At 44.5% G+C, this 18,373-nt stretch overlaps 1 protein-coding gene across 1 annotated transcript in view; it reads right to left on the minus strand.

Annotated features, from left to right (window-relative positions):
• gmds (GDP-mannose 4,6-dehydratase) overlaps positions 1 to 18,373 on the minus strand; it is a 165,436-nt gene that overhangs the window by 137,028 nt on the left and 10,035 nt on the right. Inside the window, exon 4 of the mRNA XM_053323047.1 lies at positions 7,882 to 8,009. Coding sequence (XP_053179022.1) covers positions 7,882 to 8,009 — 128 coding nt within the window. The remainder of the gene's footprint in view (positions 1 to 7,881; positions 8,010 to 18,373) is intronic.

Below are 18,373 nucleotides of genomic sequence, written 5' to 3' on the forward strand. Positions count from 1 at the left end.
TGATTTGTTCGTAGTAAAGACATCGACCCTTCCTGTCATTCTCCTCACCAGCTGTGTCTCTGCCAATCACTGGAGAGAAAGAAGAAAGAAAGATCAGAGAGAAAGAAAAGACCTCTGAATCTCACCCCGAGAAAAAGAAGACACCTCATGAGTCAAGTAAAAAAAGCAGAGACTTGCAGCAGAAGTTCCACCTTAAAATCTGAGCTCATCCACGTTGATACCAAAACGAACCCCACTGCGGCCCCCTTCCCAAAAAGCAGTAACCCTAGAAGCCATTCGGTCATAGATCTGACTGTTATCTGCTCTTCTATTGTTAGAGCAGAGAGAGAGAGAGAGAGAGAGAGAGAGAGAGAGAGAGAGAGAGAGAGAGAGAGAGAGAGAGAGAGAGAGAGAGAGAGAGAGACAGAGAGAGAGAGAGACAGAGACAGAGAGACAGACAGAGAGACAGAGAGAGAGAGAGAGAGAGAGAGGGGGAGTCAACTTTTACACAATCCTTCTCCAGTTATCTTCCCTTCACTGTGAATATGTAGCGTTTCGTGTCTCTGAACCTCTTTCTCTGTCCCGCTGGTACCACGCCACAGTAAACACTCACCCCATGCTGGATGATTTAGGATTTCAGACAGCGATGAGGCAAGATACCCTCCCCTCAAAAATCCCGTTTTAAGCCTCTAAACCAATGAATTATTCTTATCGTCATGTGTCACCTCCTACGGTTCTTCTTCTGGGTGTTTATCAAAGTGAAATGTTCTTATACCTTATACCTCTCTACCTGAGCTGTATGTGCAATATGCTTTTATTAACAACAGCCGTAACACACAATCATTTACTTATTTAACCCCTTAATCTACCACTTAACAAAAGCATTGGACAGTCTTTCTTTCCTTCCTTCCTTCCTTCCTTCCTTCCTTCCTTCCATCTTTCCTCTGTCCTTCTTTCCTTTCTCCCTTCCTCTTTTCCTTACTTTCCTCCCTTCCGTCTTTCCTTTCCTTCCTTCTTCCTCCTTTCCTTCCTTCTTCCTCCTTTCCTTCCTTCTTCCTCCTTTCCTTCCTTCTTCCTCCTTTCCTTCCTTCTTCCTCCTTTCTTTCCTTCCTCCCTTCCATCTTTCCTTTCCTTCCTTCTTCCTCCTCCTTTCCTTCCTTCTTCCTTCTTCCTCCTCCTTTCCTTCCTCCCTTCCGTCTTTCCTTTCCTCCCTTCCTCCCTTTCTTCCCTCCTTCCTTCCTTCCTTTTTCCTCCCTTCCTTCGTCCTTTTTAAAATTTGCTTGTACTAAACAAATTAAATCATCTAACAAGGTCACCAAAAATTACTTAATACAATTTCTTGAAACTACCATTAAACTATAGCCACTAAAAACATTATCTGACCTCACAGCTAGTAAAATAAGACTTGATATTAGCAATGAAACTGAAAAAATGTTGCCCGAAAATTAAATATATCATAAGAATACATGAGATATAATGAAATTATGACTTTGAACTATCTTTGTTGCAGCCTGTATTAAAAGCACTTGTTACAGGAGGAACTTTTAGACAACTGCTGCCATGCAGGAACATAAGATCCTGTGCCTGGTATTTCTCTATAAACATCTATAAACTTTTCATAACTAGGACATAAATAAAGTCAGAGAAAAGATAAAGAGTCAATACTGTTACAGCTCGTACCCCTTGAGTCCAGACCAGTCTATGTAAGTGGAGTCGGTGGTTGGGCTCACTCTAAACGAGGCTCCATGAACCAATCAAGCTCTTCAGACCTGGGATCAGATAGCATATCGCAGTTAAAAGGCATGAAATGTTTTGTTATGTTCAGTCATCATTCTGTGTAAAAGTACATGTTCTTTAAATAAGTGTGTGTGTGTGTGTGTGTGTGTGTGTGTGTGTGTGTGTGTGTGTGTGTGTGTGTGTGTGTGTGTGTGTGTGTGTCCATACATGTAAAAAAAGGTTGCAGGAGGTTCAGTGAGGTTTTATTGCTCTGAGCCACAGGGGGGCAAACCCAGTTTATTGAGCTGCTGCTAAGGCCATGGGTCGAATTTCACCTGTAATTAACGCCCCAAAACACACACACACACACACACACACACACACACACACACACTTACATCTGTGCATGCACGCAGCTGCTGTCGTTTACTCATCCTGCTTGTGTGGGATCCCAAATCAACATGACAGTAGCTTCTGTCACAGTCCCTCTCTCTGACTAAATGATCTACACTGGGCCTAACCCCCTGCAGAGCTTCCACACACACACACACACACATACACACACAGACACACACAGACACACACACACACACACACACACACACAGAGACACACACACACACACACACAAATCTCCAGAGATGACATTATGAATATGCCAAGGCGGGTGTGTGTTAGGGCAGTAGGGGTCAGGGGCGGTGGAGTCATAGTTGTAGTCAGGAGGTTTGGGTGATGAAACCTAACGCTCCCTTCTCCTCTGCCCTATTAGCTCCCATTTTAGCTCTTTACCACTCCAGCTGTGTTTATTAAAACCTTACAGAGCAGGCAAAGGTATTTATAAGCTGCCTGAATCATTGCTGTAAAGACACAGGCATGCATATAACACACACACACACACACACACACACACACACACACACACACACACACACACACACACAATACGACGGAGTGCACATGCAGCAAGGGGACAGCACCCTCTACGATGTGATAAAGTGCACTGTTGAGTCTTTATGGCCTTTAAGTGCAGCAGGTTTTTATAAAGCTGCCAGTGTGTCAGTCAGCAGCTCAGGAAGAAGCCAAAGTGACAAAATCTATCAATACTTCCCAAAATACCTTCCTGGATATTTATTATCTGATGATATGTCCAAGGGTGCTTTAACCTTCGGGTCGTCCTCCCTGTTCCTTCTTTCCTTTCCTTTCTCCCTTCCTTCTTTCCTCTGACCTTCTTTCCTTCCTCTTTTCCTTTCCTTCCTCTTTTCCTTTCCTTCTTCCTCCCTTCCTTCCTTCCTCCCTTCCGTCTTTCCCTTCCTTCCTTCCTCCCTCCCTCCTTTCCTTCCTTCTTCCTTCCTTCCTCCTTTCCTTCATTCTTCCTTTCCATCCTTCCCCCCTCCCTCCTTTCCTTCCTTCTTCCTCCCTTCCTTCCTCCCTTCCATCCTTCCTCCCTCCCTCCTCCTTTCCATCCTTCTCCCCTCCCTCCTTTCGTTCCTTCCTTCTTCCTCCCTTCCTTCCTCCTTTCCTTCTTCCTCCCTACCTTCCTTGACTTGAGGACAACAGGAGGGTTAAGAAAAACACATAGTTGGTTCTTGTACTTTGGTGTCGAAGCGTTTAAAAATACTCATGATTGACGGGTTGTCTTACGTCAGACCTCCACGGCCAAACATTCAGTGTCCATCAGCAATTTCACAGCCTGTCCTAACATCTTAAAAAATACACATCATATTTATTGCAGGCCATTTTTCATGTGTGTTGCGCCTCAGCTGAAAGTTTAAAATGAAGACATAAATGTCAAGTTACTGTACCAAGTTCCCCAAACCTGCCCCCGATGTCACCTCCCAGGCCAAAAACAATGTGATGAATGGCCCACCACTCTCATCAATCATCTGTGATTGGCCCTGATCTGCGCTGTGATTGGCTAATTAGCCTCATCTGTAACCATTACTGCACAGAGAGGCAGCTGCGGCAGAGAGAGAGAGAGAAAAAAAAGAAGGGGGATAAGAAAAATAAAGGAGGTGAAAAATGACACCATCAGGGCCCGTCCTGTCACCACACCGCCTCCACACAATGCCAGGAATCAGACAGGGGCAACCACACACACACACACACACCCACACACACACCTGAAAGGGACTGCAAGGAAACACCTCACACCGAAGACCGAGAATTTCACAGGTGATTATATTTAGAGAATAAATATGCGAACAAGACAAGAGAGCGAGTGAGGGAGAAGGAGGAGGAGAGTTAGTCTGGACTGTGTGTGTCAGCGGGTCAGCCACATCTCATCTGGCAACAGTTTCCCCCCCACTCCACTCCACTTCACTCCAGTCCGCTTCTGCAGTGAGAAAACACCAACGCCAGTTCCAGTCAGGGGAAAATTAAGAGCCAGTTATTAGATGTCAGAGGGAAATATCTGGTAACTGGGTGGTAACTAAGAGCAAGAGGGGACAAGAGGGAGAGAGAGGTTTTTTTTTTTTTTGAAAGAGTGCTGGATTGGTGACGCAGCTTTTCAGTTCAGAGTACAAAACACCAAATGGTAAAAGGTTAAGAAGCAGGAGCGATGTGAAGAATAAAAAAAAAAAAAAGATGGGAGAGTGAAGAAACAAAAAGACTGAGAGAAAGCGAGGCAGGATGGAGCCTAAGGGAGAGGGAGAGGGAGAGGGAGAGGGAGAGGGAGAGGAGAGAGAGAGAGAGAGAGAGAGAGAGAGAGAGAGAGAGAGAGAGAGAGAGAGAGAGAGAGAGAGGGAGAGGTAGAGAGAGAGAGTAGGCCAAAACCACCAGGCCGACTTCTGCTCCTGCTCCTTCCCCAGCCAGCTTCTCTTCTCTGCACAGGAAATGGCTCTCCAGAAGAGGTGGAGCTCTAAAGGTTGTGGGGGGGCGGAGGGGAGGGGGGGGGGGGGTTAAACAGCTGTACCCACCATGGGCCAACTCAGGGTGGGGGCACAAGCTGAGAGGAGAGGAAGGAGGGCAGTCCTTGAGTAAAAGATGGCCGACTCTTACATCTTTTATGCGTTCAGATAGAAGCTTTAGTGAGTGATTGTTGTGGGTTTCCTTTTTTCATTTGCGTGCTCCGATTCAAAAATTTGTTCTGTATTGCTGATCCTAGAAAACCACACTCCAAAAAAAAAAAATACTGAAAATCTTAAAAGCTTAACCCCTTTGAGGAAAATGAGGTCAGGAGGATTTAAATTATTTTATCTGCTGATTTTATACCAAAGCGTTTAGCTCCCAGCATCTATTCCATAATACCATAATAACAATAATAAAGGGCTCCATTGAGAGTAGCTGTGCAGCTCCAGGTCTGTCTGCCTGCCTGCGACGGACACCTGATACCCGGCTGAGACGATGCCCAGCCAGCCGCACGCCTTCAGACGTCGTTAGAGCAGACACACAGCACGCCCCTCCTGCCACCCGCAATCCATCCACAGCCAATTACAAGCAATTTCCCTGTCCTGGGTGGGGTGAGGAGAGGGAGAAAGAGAGAGGGAGGAAAAGCAGTTGTCAGCCTAAAGCAGACACACATGGTTCTGTTTACAAATTGCCAGTTGTTTGGCTTCGCCATGGCAACACGCTGTCGACGCCGGCTGGATGAATATTTCAAAGCGAGACAGAGAGAGCGCAGAGAAAAGGGAAAAGGGGAGTGGGGGGGGTGGTGGGGGGCATGGTGACAGTCGTTGCCTTTGATGGTCTGCAGGGCGGAGTGAACTTTCAGAAGGAGAGATGGTTCATTTATGCATAATGTACAAACGTCCCACAAACACGCGTCTGTGCCCCCCCCCCCCACCCTCACCTCCCCTCCTTCCTCCCTCCTCTCCTCCACCTCAGTTCCCCTCAGCACCTCGAGCTTCTGTTTGGCTTCCCGAAAGCTGCTTTCCGAAACTGGAGACGCGCAGCTAGGAGGTGCCTGATTCACCAGAGCTGGAATGTCGGCGGTTCCCACAGGAAACCTGGAGCGTCTCAAGGCAGGGTGCCCTGGACAGGCAACTAGACGCACACACACACACATGCAAATCCAGCTGCATGGAGCTGCACATACTGTACAACAATACTTTGGTGATATTGTCTGACAATCGTATTATATTTCAACTTACAATAGTTTTCGGGAAATCACATTTTCTCCATGAGTTTGGTAGGTGGCATTGCTGCAAGTACAAGTTCTCAAGAGCTTAAGTCAGAGCAGGTCAGCTGGAATCAGGAGCAAAACCCACTCCTTAAATTCAATCCAGAATCCAAAATAGAAAGATTTAATTTGTTGAATCTATTACCAGCAGGTTTTTAGAAAGCTCACTCTATTGGTTCAAGATAGTCACACAGAAACTGAACTTCTTACAGCAGTGCTGCTTGGAGTCATACATGGCTTTCATCCCACCTTTTTGTCTTGCTTTATTTCAGCGACTTGGACCACTGGAGTGTTTGTTCAATCTGTGTTTGTTTACCGTGAACTGCGAATGCACTGATTGTGCAGATGTTAGCCGTAGCTAACTAGCAACAGAGGAATCGTCGACCGCGTGTATGCATGAAGTGTGTTTGTGTACGTGTTTGTGGGACAGCTCTGACTTATTTCAAAAACGTGTAAATCAACTTCTCTCTTTCATTTCTCTCCACACTCATGTCCATACGTTCCTGTCGTTGAGTCACACAGGGATGTAAGATAAGCACAAGTTGTCTGCTAACGTTAAAACGCTGTCAACTCACCGCAATGAGCTCCGCCTAGAGCAAATCTGTGTCTGTTCTGTGTGTCTGGCGTCTTTTTCCACTGGCTTTTGTATGCAATTGTGCCTCTAAAATTGGCTCTGTGTTTCCTTTTAACACATGCCTGTCACCCCACATCTGTCTGAGAAAAATAAAGAGGAAATTTACTTCTAAAACCACACCGACACATTATTATATAAACCAATGTTTATTTTATTAGTCGTGAATCCGTTGATGGGGACATAACATCGCACAAACAGATTCGGTGTCGAAAACAGTGAATTCGAGGGCGCCACCGCGGCTAAGGGGTTAAGACGCCAACCATAAACCGCAATGTCGCCCATTCGAGACCGCCCGCGGGCTTTTGTTGGACATCTCTGCCCCTCATTTCCTGTTATCTTTCTACTTTGCCTTCGAAAAGGCATAAAACGCTTAGAAAAACATACATATTTTTAAACCTGAGCTTGTTTTCTCCTTTTTGAGCAATATCATCTCACTACTCACTCACAAGTCAGACTGAAAACCACAGGAGGCATAAATTATTCAGTGTGGTTATGATCGGATATGACTGATCGAGAGTCTTCCCGTATCAGACGGTGGGTGACGGTGTTTTTGCTGACGCCATCGCCGCCTCCGTGCCCCGCCTTAACAGCGTGAGCCGCCACCCGTCACCCGCCCGGCTCTGACGCAGTGACCCTCCGCTGTGATTTCCAGTTTAACCGAGCTTCCCTCCCGTAACCTCCTCACCCTCCACTCCCATCTCAAAGAACGCCCCCCCGCCACCTCCGCCACCATCACCTCCTAATAATAACATGGCCCGCCGAGAGGGGTCTGCTGTCAGACATGGCAACCTGTGGAGCCTTTCATCTCCGCAGCCCCACACACACACACACACACACACACACACACACACACGTTCCAACCTTAACCTATCACACACTTCGACACGCTCATAGGAATGTGCGCTTCCTTACGCACACATGCATGAGGGGGTAAAAAACACACACTTTTTTAGAAACACTGAGCTCCGTCAGCTCCTGGATGTGGCGACCCCACTGTTCGTTTCATCTCCCCACTCCTCTCTCTGCTGGCTGCTGGCACCATTACATGAACAAAAACACCGTATTTCTGTCATCGTCCCCAGGACACGGCATTCCCTTAATATCTCTCTTTCTTCTGCGGGCGTTCGGGGAATGGCGATGGGGGCCTGGAGGGATCTGGGACATGGGTGAGTTGTGGGAAACCAGAGTGCAGTCTGTGGCCTCACAGCATGTGGCCCTCTCCCTCTCCTCCCGCTCCCCCCCTCTTTCTCTATCTCCGTTTCTCTTTTGGCAAGGAATCATAGGAGGCTTCATGCAGATCGCATATTGCGGCCTCAAATGATCTGGGAAAACAAGCCTGGTTAATGCTATGTGCACATCTGAACCCTGTTCAACTCTCAAGCAGTGCACGCAGAGTTTGTGTGTATTTCTCTGGTTATGGTCGAGTGTGTTTTACCTCCACATAGTCTTTGGCGTGGCCCCAGTCCCTCTTGGAGTCCAGGTTGCCCAGACTGAAGCTCTCCAGTTGGCCCAGGTGAATCTTCGCCACAGAACGGCTGATCTTACGAGTCACAAAGTTTGAACCTGAAACACATACATTAAAAATGCTTTGTTGGCATCTTTTGAATTCAATTACGGTTTACACGGAATATAAATGTTAGAGGTTCGATTTGATCCAACACACACAAACAGTGAGAAACAGAGAAACAAGGAGCATAAGAAATGAAATCGAGGCCTTTTCATTTGAGATTGAGAGAGAGAGATCCCTACCAAACTTTTCTATAAAACACCCCAACACCACCCACCCACCCACACACACACACACAGAGGCCTTCCAAACCTCCACGACTTCTCCAATTGCTTTTTTAAGCCAAAAGCAAAATCTAAAACAAAAAGATACCCAAATCAATTCTTTACCACCTCACGTTACAGCCGCTAGATCCTTTTAGAATCCCTCTCTCTCTCATTTTCTCCTCTAAATCACTGGTTCGGTGTCAAATCCGGGCTCGATTCCAAGACAAATCTCAGAGCATCAGTCTATCAACACTGCAAAAAGCAACGGGGAAGTTCCAAAGTAAAATGACAACTAAACAGGACCACCCCGGCTCTAGCTCCGGTGCAGCGTCCAGTCCAGATTGCCTCGCGGTGTTCCTCATTTCTGAGCTGACACACGTGGCGATATGATCTGCGGGAAAACAAATGAGCTCCTAATGACTATTTCTGGGCTGTTAGAAGGGGGTTAAAGAAGTTTTGGGTGTTTTTGGCGGCACATTTGGGGTCGGTATCATGTTCTCTGTTGCTGCTGCGGGGGGAAAAGATGCTTTGGAGAGAGCCTGAGAATAAATGCTCCAGTCCTCCCAACCCAAACAGAGTATTATACAGATGGAAATCAACGCTAAATATCAGGGTGTCATGTCTAATAACGCCACCATCTTAGTTGAAACAGGTTATTAGAGTTTGAGGGGCTTAACTCTGGCTTGGCTCTTCTGTCTTGTGTTCAAAAGCTGAAATGGCAGATAGGGATATGTGAAAATATAATTTCAAAGGAGAGCTTGAAGCTTGCATCAAAGACTTGGTTATTTTTAGCCCACATAACATCCCTACTGTGCATAAATCTCCCACAACCTTATGTGAACCTCTTTGAGACCTCTTAAGAGCTCCTAAATACTGTTTTTTTTTTAATAAACTCATCATGTCTTAGATGAATGTTGCCTTTTTCCTCTGCGTCCATCCCCAGCCATAATAGCGTGGCTCTGTCTCGACACTGTATCACTGTTGCCCTGACATGGAGCAGAGCCTCCATTTAGACACAGGAAAATCCCATGAACCCAATCATGCGAATGCACCAAATTTGTAGTAATTATTTCATAGGAGAACGACAGCTCTGGGCAGGCTGAGCAAAAACAGACCAGAGAAGGTTAGACACGCTTATTTGAGAAAATACAGCATGTTGTGTGTTGGTAGCGGGGTCACATGGCCCCCATGTCAACGCTGCATTTTCAGCATGTTGAGTTGGATTTTAATCAAGTTTAAGTTTGATTCTACGCAGTCCTGTCTAGATAATACTATAAACACTGCAATAAAATGAGATAAAAGTATACAAAGTTCAAAGTTAAAAGCCATTTATTATTCCTAATTCTGTGAATCAATATTATTGACACGTTTATTAGGAAATAGCATGTGTCTACAGAGCGTAGATAAATGGAGGATGGAAACCCCCTCCGATGTCAGGCCTGTCCTGTTTTTGCATGATCGTCTCATATGGCCCCGGGGCCGTTCTTTAACCTGTCAGGTCATCTGTTCTGGCAGGTAGCATCGCTCTTGCTAACTGAAGTCAAATGTTAATCAGGGGCAATTATTCATGTGCTGCCAACGCATCCGTGATTATCAGCTTTGCTTTCATGTCCCAGGAGGGATATTCACCACCCATGCAAATGCCAACGCTCTCATTTTCTTTTGATGAATCGATTAAGCAATTAGTAAATTGACTGAAAATTAATTGACAACAATTACAAAAAGGGGAATTCGACCAATTTTTAGACGTGGAGATCAGATCAGTAGGCGAGAAGAGGACGACTCAGCCTGTGAAAACAGTTGTGTAATGTCTTATGCGGGCCTGGAATTGCTTTCTTAACACTAAGCTAAATCTCATGCTTTTTTAATTTAAAGCCTGCATTACAAACAGGGGGCAGTTTGAAAGGCATGATGGGAACTACTCTCAGACGGCAAGGCAGAGCGGGTGGAAGAAAAGGAGACTACTGAGTTGCATTATAGAAGTGTTTTTGGAGCTTAACACAGATTGGGGATTACAGGTCAGTATCTCTCTGTCTCTGTTGCATCTATTATTTTAATCTGTGTTAAACATTATGAACAGCAAAACCTTTGAATGCTCTTTGTGGTACTTTGGCTTTATTTGATATTAAGAGTACATAACGAGAGGGGTATGACATCCAACTAAAGTCCCTAAACAGAATCAAACCAATCATGTTGCAGTTGCATGGCGTGTGTCTTAATCCCTGGGCCAACTGACGCCCTAGTATATGAATCATTTTGAGTCATTTATGAAGTAAAAAGCCAAATATTTCACAATTTTAGCATTTGCAGCTTTTATATCTGTTAAAAACATTACACTCTACCCATTTCATGACTTCTTTTTTTGCCTGTTTAAGCCTGCACTGCATGAATGGACCAAATACATTTTTATACTTTTTGTATCCAGCAGCTTCCGTTCTCCATTTTTCAGAAGTTTATTTGCTTTATATGATTGTAAAAGGAATACATTTGGGTTTTGGACTGTTGCTCGAATGAACAGAAGCCTTGGACTCTGTAACATGATGCACAGAAATATATTTTCTTTTTCATTTTATACAAAAAAAAAAAAAAATCCAATATTCTAATTATTAGATTTATCTGTGTTGAATACAATCATTCAGCTTATATTAGGGCTCAATGGCACACGGCAGAGTAACAAGGGCCCAGATTTGTACCTACATTAAATTGGAAGGCAGTGGTTTGATTTGATCCTACATCCAAAGGAAACTCAGGTTTGCAGGTTAAACACGGGTTGTCAAAACTCTGTAGAGCCGAGTTGGCTCTTAAAAAGGTGGCAGAGGGATACAGAGTCGTACAGTACCCCCAATCAGTAATAAAGTACATTATTTCCCCCCCAGGCACACCTGTAGTCTCCTTGTAAAGCTCACACCTCTGTTTGGAGTGGCTCTGCTCCCTGCCTCCTCTAATTGGTGCGGTGTGGACCAGAGCATGGGCCTAATGGACCGGTCTGCCTGGCTGTGGACAAAGCCTGCTCTGTTACTGGCCCGGGTGTTAATGTGTTTCCTTTACTGGCAGCGGCACCGCAGGACAGCCAGGATGAGGGGGTGGAGGCCGGCGAGGGGAGTCAAGGGGGGCTAACAGGAGGTTTCGAGCCCAAACGGGGCAGCGGTGGCCGTTTCACCTTGCCCGCGGCCCGGCGGAAAGTCTAATAAAACCACGGGCCGTGAAAACTGAGCAGACAGCAAAACCCATGCCAGAAACTGACACTCACTCTCTCTCATTCTCACTTAACCGTTTCTTTTCTCTTATTTTTTTTTTTTTTCCATCATTCCTTTTCGTTTTTTGGCCTGGGAAGCGACAGGAAAAACGTAATACACGGGCTTCGTTGGCACAGCTGGGCTAAAGTATGGGGAGAAAAAAGGAGGAGGAGGAGGAGGAGGGGGAAAGGGGTGAGGAGAAATGTGCAGAGATGTCTACCATCCAGAGCCAGGCCATGTGGGCCCAGACAGGATGGGGACGGGAACTGTCAGCTGGGGGTTCGGGGTCTGGGGGGAGTCAGGGAGGGGACTGTGGGTTTGAGGGGATTTTGGCATGACTGGCGCTGGTTACTCAACAGATTCTGTTGTTAGAGCCATGCTGCTAAAGGAAGGTGACTTATGAAGTTTATCCTCAAACTGTGTGACGGGCCCAACCCTAACACAGTCAGACCAAATGTCTGACTCACACTCATTTATATTACTGTCTGTGAGCGCATTTACTGATTGAGATTCAACCACAGTGTGATTTATTCCAATCACTCTTCTGAAACATTTATTTTGAAGACAATGTGTGGTCGTGGCACCGGGAAAATGGCACATTAGCTTTTGGAAAAACTGAAAAGCATTGCGAATATTCAAAGTCTTGAATCATGTCAAACATTTATCAAGTTGATCTTCAGTGTTACATTTTATAGATAGAACATTTGACTTCCTTCCTGAGCCAAGACTCCTCTCTTCTTCCAACTTTAGATTTGGTGTATGTTTTTCATCATCATGTAAAATTGTTCCAAGGTGATTTGCAGGGTGTTTCAAAAGTTCCCCCCCCCCTTTTTTTTTTTTTTTTTCTTCATAAAAATGTGGGACGGCTTGCTAACCCAGACTGTTTTATTGAACCGCATTCCAATAAACAGGACTGCGGATTGCCTACATTAGTTTAAGAAAAAAAAAAAAAAAAAAAAAAAGATGATCGCAAAGACTCATTCCAATTATTTTCCAGATATTTAGACAGCTGAGTCATTTCTGTAGTGCGCTTGTCTGAGCAGGTTTTTGAACATGGTTAGAAAGAAAAAAAAATAAATAGCTGAGACTTAATTTTGATTGCTTCAGGGTTGTCATAGAAACCCTTAGGTTACCTCAACACAGGGTTTACACACCTGTTTTGGAATTCAACCAGAACTGCAGATCCCATAATCCCACTCTGTCTTTGAGCAATGGCCTAAGGGAGTGAAAGGTTTTGTGGTAGATTTCAAGTGAAAAAATGCAACTCTTAATTTCCATCTCCACTCCCACCACATTGTAAGAGTTTAGGTTGATCATGTAACTCCTGTTTACATCAAAATGAATGCATACAAAACTCATAACCATCCCCCTTTTTTTTTATCTGTGCTGAAAAGAAACGTCACTTGCAGGAATACTGAGTGATTCTGCAGGAGGAATCTTCCCTGGGTCGGGGGTTGGCCAAATTCCACCCAGGGCCAAAGACCTGTCAGTGTCTGCCATCGCCGTTATTGCACAATTCACATTATGACTGATCTTTGGAGGCCTTGACGAAGGGAGAATATTTGCGTTGCATCCAAAAGAGGTCATGCGCTCGGCTTCGCCAACACAGCGTCTATTCACACCTGACAGACTGCTGCCTTCGTTCTGGGCTGACTCAACTGACAGGGAGGGTGCAGAAAGAAAGAAAGAAAGAAAGAAAGAAATGCAAAGTGAAGGAGGGTTGGAATGGTGCTGCAGTGGTTGCATATACAGAGACATAGACAAGAGAAAGTCACGTTTTTTTTTTTTTTTTCTTTTATTGTTTAATTGGGCGTGATGCAACAAAATAGATGGACGGCACAGAGTGTTCAAAGGTGTGGGGGGAAAAAAAGGGAGGGTGTGGAGAGAAAGAGAGGGGAGTAGATGATACATGTTATTCTTGAGCTCACATGCTGACACTACCACCTCCGTATTGCAGAACCGAGATGACAAAGCGATCTTGCCCTAGTATCGAAAACATAAGATGTAATTGTGTCTGGCGGTGTCCTGGAGATTAGATTACAGTAAATCAAAAGACTCAACAGCGCAAAAGGAAATCTACCAGAAACGTTTCGAGGTCCGATTGTCTTCCTGTGGGACTTGTGAAAGGGTCTGGCAGAGGTTTAAAGGACAGGGTGCCCTCATACCTCGGTGCTGTTCAAAGTGAGCACATTGAGTCAACAGGATTCATGGTTGCCATGGGGATAGAGGGAAAACAAACACAGGTTTTGAGGACGGCAACGGAGATGAGTGAAGGCAAAAGCTTCGACGGTCACGTGACATGTCTGATCCGAGGTAGGCTGAGGCAGAGCGACGCACCTTTATGGCCATGTGACACTTAAGTGGTGGGAGGCGTGAGGGGGGAGGAGGGGGGGACTCTGTCATCGTCTCCACGGTGAGACGTCACACTCCGCACATCAGCCGGCTACAGTTCAGCTGATTCTCAGGTGGCGCGCACTACACTCACTCCTCTCTTGACGTCAACGCTCGATGAAACGAAAGACCGATAAAAAAATTCAAGTGCCCACTCCGTGTCGAGAGTTGCCTTACGAGATACCCGCATCGCGACACCCCGTGACCAAGTAATTCCCATCTAGAGGTTTCCTTTGAAAATAACCTCTCCAATAAATGGAAAACATATCCTTTTACAAATCTATCATGCGATCTGACCTTTTGGGCTCAACCTCAACAAAAGCAGAAAGATGAAGCCAAGGCATGTAGAGGCTGAGCAGCTGTATGTGTGTGTGTGTGTGTGTGTGTGTGTGTGTGTGTGTGTGTGTGTGTGTGTGTGTGTGTGTTCGAAGAAGGGGCAGCATTGACTTTGGCAGTGCTATTCTAACTTCCCCAATGCTAACCGGTCTTCTCTCCTAACATAACAGTATATTATTCTATACTGCCAAGCGTGAACCACAGAGCTCTCAGGGTGGAGAGATGGATGGGACTTCCCCAAATAAACCAGGGGATTAGCCTACAACTGGAGCTGGTCAGTAGTAGCAATGGTGGACACACACACAAAACATATTACTGTGCTGATTTACTACAGAGCCTTAGATCAACATGCCGCTAATAACTATAAATTAAACTTGGGTTTACTCTCATGTTGTCAAAATGAGATTTTTTGGGGGGACTTTGAGGCGCTGTGTGTTTGTTGAATATAATGACCAAATAAACATATGAGCTGGTTATTTGAACAGGTTTTAACTGTTGATCACTCTTGCCAAGAGACTGCGGAGTACTGCACTGTCTCATATGTCACAGCAATATGGAGTCTATTTAGCACCCCTGCTAAGGCTAATCCCCCTCTTCAGAGTCAGTGTGAGGGCTGTTTGTTATGGCTAACAGCTAAGCTAACCAGAAGGGAGCTAGCCGCGGTGTGAACCGGCCCGGCAGATGCGGGGCTTCTGTTTGCTTTTCTTCACGCTGGATTTCCACCGGGTTATTTTTCCTTCCCGACTGTCCGATCCCGACCTTTCAGTGCAGAACAATGTAGATCGGCTGTTTATTGGTTGAATGGTCAGGTGTTTACGAGAACGGTAAGAGAAACCAGAAACGCATTCCTGCTGGGATTAAGTCATCTCAGACGCTGTAAGAGAGAAGTCCTTGTTGAATCCTAAAAGAGGGACAGGAACTCTGAGGAAACCTGCTTTTAAAGATTTTTTTTTCTTCCCTCTCCAGTTATTCCCAGAAGTCACCAGACCGTCTTATGTGACACATCACACCACGCCACACTGCGCCGTGGCGATGATTGGCCACTGGTAAGTCGCTTTGGCAGATGCCATGAGAGCAAGTCTCAGTATGCTTGTTGTTAAGGGGGAAAAACTCCCTCATGAAGGCAAACATCTTATTTGTTTCTCAAACACAGACTCACACATCCACTGGCACCCTGGGACAATGACATCATAGCCTTTCCTGTGTGTGGGAGAGAGAGGCGGAGGAGTGGTGATGTCAGGCATACTGATCCTTACATCATGAACTTCCTCCCTCATTAGTGACTAATTACTCAAAAAAGGTACAAGTGGTGCTTTAGGGGCGGGAAGAAAAAAAAAAAAAAAAAAAAGGCACACAGGTGATGAATAACCCTTTATCTCTCCCTGCCACAAATATGTTAACACATGTGGGGACAGTGCTGAAAAACACAGAACAAAGATATTCAGGGTGTGGTTGAGAGCAGAGGAGAGATGAAAAATTCTCTGGCTGCCGTTGTGAAAAAAAAAAAAAAGACTAGAGTTGATGTTTTTTTTGTTATCCAAGTTAGTAGATAAAAATCACCAAAATAAAAATAACACTTTGGGGTTGAGGTGCTGACAATGAAGTTGTTATGTGTCATTCCTCATCTTTCTCTCTCTCTCTCTCCTTTTATTTTCCTTTCATTACTATCACAATTAAATAAAACACAAAAAATGTAACAATGACATCACGATAATGGCAAATACTTTTTTTTTTTTTTAATTTCTATGTCATTTCTTAGCACCAAAAAACACTTAACTATATCATTAAAGAAGCTGCTAAGACGTCCAGTGCAGTGTGTGCCAGTGTTGGGAGCAGATGTGATGAAAAAAAAAAAAAAAAGATAATTTTTGTTTTTTCTGTTCATGTTTTCTTAGCCACTGCAGCACAGCATAACAGTTTTTTTCACTCTCTCTCTTCTCTAATCCCCTATTTTCTATTTGTGTTGCACTTTCTCACAATGAAACACACGCACCATAAAAATAAACACTGAGCTCAATAAACTGCATGTTGGCTTATTAAATATATATTATTTGTATTATTGTAGTGAGATTGTGCAAAATGCTCAATAGCTTGGATTTATGTATTCATGCTGTTAAGATTCAATACTAACTACAGTAGATGTTACCATGACAACAGCAAGGTTCTAAAGGTCAACTCATTACTTTTTTTTTATACCCATCACTGGTGGAGTAACAAACTAGACATTTACTGTATATAACTGTATATACTCTTTAGCCTTTGTATGTATTTGTCTGTATTTCTTTATATTTAAGTTGTTATGTCTCATAATAGGAGACCCACCTGACGAGATTTCACTGGCTGCTCCTAAGCATTTCTCTTTTCTTGGTTATTTTTCTCTTTTCCTACAATAAAAAAAACATATTATATATACAGTGTATATTATGTATATTTCCTGTATTATGTATTGTTTTCCTTTAATGTGCAATAAACTTAGACTTACTGTATCCTATATTTATATATAAACTGCTGTCGTCATGGGAACACGTATTGGTAGTAGTTACATATCTCACGCTGAATGCTTTACAGTACACCCTTAAAATGAAAAAATGTGCCTTGGTGGTGTTTTTGCCGCTCAAGCACCAACTCCTTCCCTCTAAAGCTCTCCTGCGGGTGACGGAGTGGACAGCCAAACGCCCCCTCTGTGCGGCAGCGGCGGGGTCATGGCAGGCCCTGGGGGCCTGGGTAAACACTGGCCAACACAGCCAGCACAAGCGCCACACTGGGTTGTGCAAGGCAGCCGTGGGACATCTGGCCACATCACAGCGCAGCGTTCCTGCTTTATGAGCAACAACAGCCGTAATCTGAGAATAGAAGTGGCAGGAGTAAACCCAATGGCCTGCTGGAGAAATGCTGACTGTGGAGAAAGGAGGAGGAAGACATGGAATGAAGCAAGAGAGAGCAAAAAAGAGAGCGAGCGGTGGAAATGGAAAAGATAGAAGCGGAGAAGTCAGAGTGAGAGATGACAAAGAGCTGACCGAGGGCCGAAAAGGTTTAGGACGCGTTATCGGGGTGGGCAGCGAGCTTTACCCTTATAAGGTCATTCTGGGTGTATGTGTGGAAAAACGACTCAAGCATCTCTGATTTCACAGTTTCACAAGGCCGCTTGTTCACAGCAGCATCTGATGTTTCTTCTCTTCATCTCTTAATGATTATAGATCCAATATTTTTGCAATTAATTGATTAATCATTAAATATATGAAAAACTGTGACAATATGATTAATATCTTGAGCCTTTTTTAAGCTTAAGTAGCAAACATGCAGTGATTCAAGCTTCTGAAATGGAAATATTTTCTCAGTTTCTTGTTTTTTTTGTGATAATAAAATAAATACTTTTGAGTTTTGTGCTTTAATCAGGCAGAAAAAAGGGCGCTAGGAACTTGTGAAATATGAAATATAACATTTTTTTAGTATTATAAAACACTTAATCAAGAAAATAATAAGCCAATTATAAATATGATTGTCAGTTGCAGCCAAAAGCTTCCAAAGCCTGAAGGGGCCGTCTTCAAAATGATAGAAAAAGATATCCAATTAACAAAAGTAGATCTTCAGATTTGATAGACTGGGAGCAGCTGATGTTACTTTGATATATGACCTGTGACTGATTACTCCATAATTACACTTGCTTTTTTTATATAATTAACAAATTATTTCTGCACTACTTATCTCCATCCCTCCTCCTGTCATCCAACCCTTTTCTTTTCTCGTCATCCGTCTTCATCTACAAATCACTCCCACACACTCGTCTCCACAAAACCCTTCTCACTCACTCTCTCATTACAAGACCCTCGATAGCGATCGCACCCATGTTTGCTGAGCTGGCAGTAAACTACACCAGTTCCCACACCTATCTATATGTGGTAACCCATTAGGGTTTACTGGCTGACCCCTGACCTCGGTTGGGGTCGTGGCCAGGGCCTTCATTAGGGGATAAATCATAAACACCTGAGCGACTGACCTGGGCACAGCGCTTGGGATGCAGTCATGTGGTATTCATTTTGGGTCGCAGTGGCGTGTAAATTGGGTTAAACCAGCGCCTGCGACCCTCAGGGCTCAGAGCACATATTAAAAATGTGACCACAACCCACTCACTATGTGTCAGAATATGTTTATGTGTGTGTGTGTGTGTGTGTGTGTGAGAGAGAGTGTGTG

This window comes from Scomber japonicus, chromosome 7, assembly GCF_027409825.1.
Source record: "Scomber japonicus isolate fScoJap1 chromosome 7, fScoJap1.pri, whole genome shotgun sequence".
Lineage (NCBI taxonomy): Eukaryota > Metazoa > Chordata > Actinopteri > Scombriformes > Scombridae > Scomber > Scomber japonicus.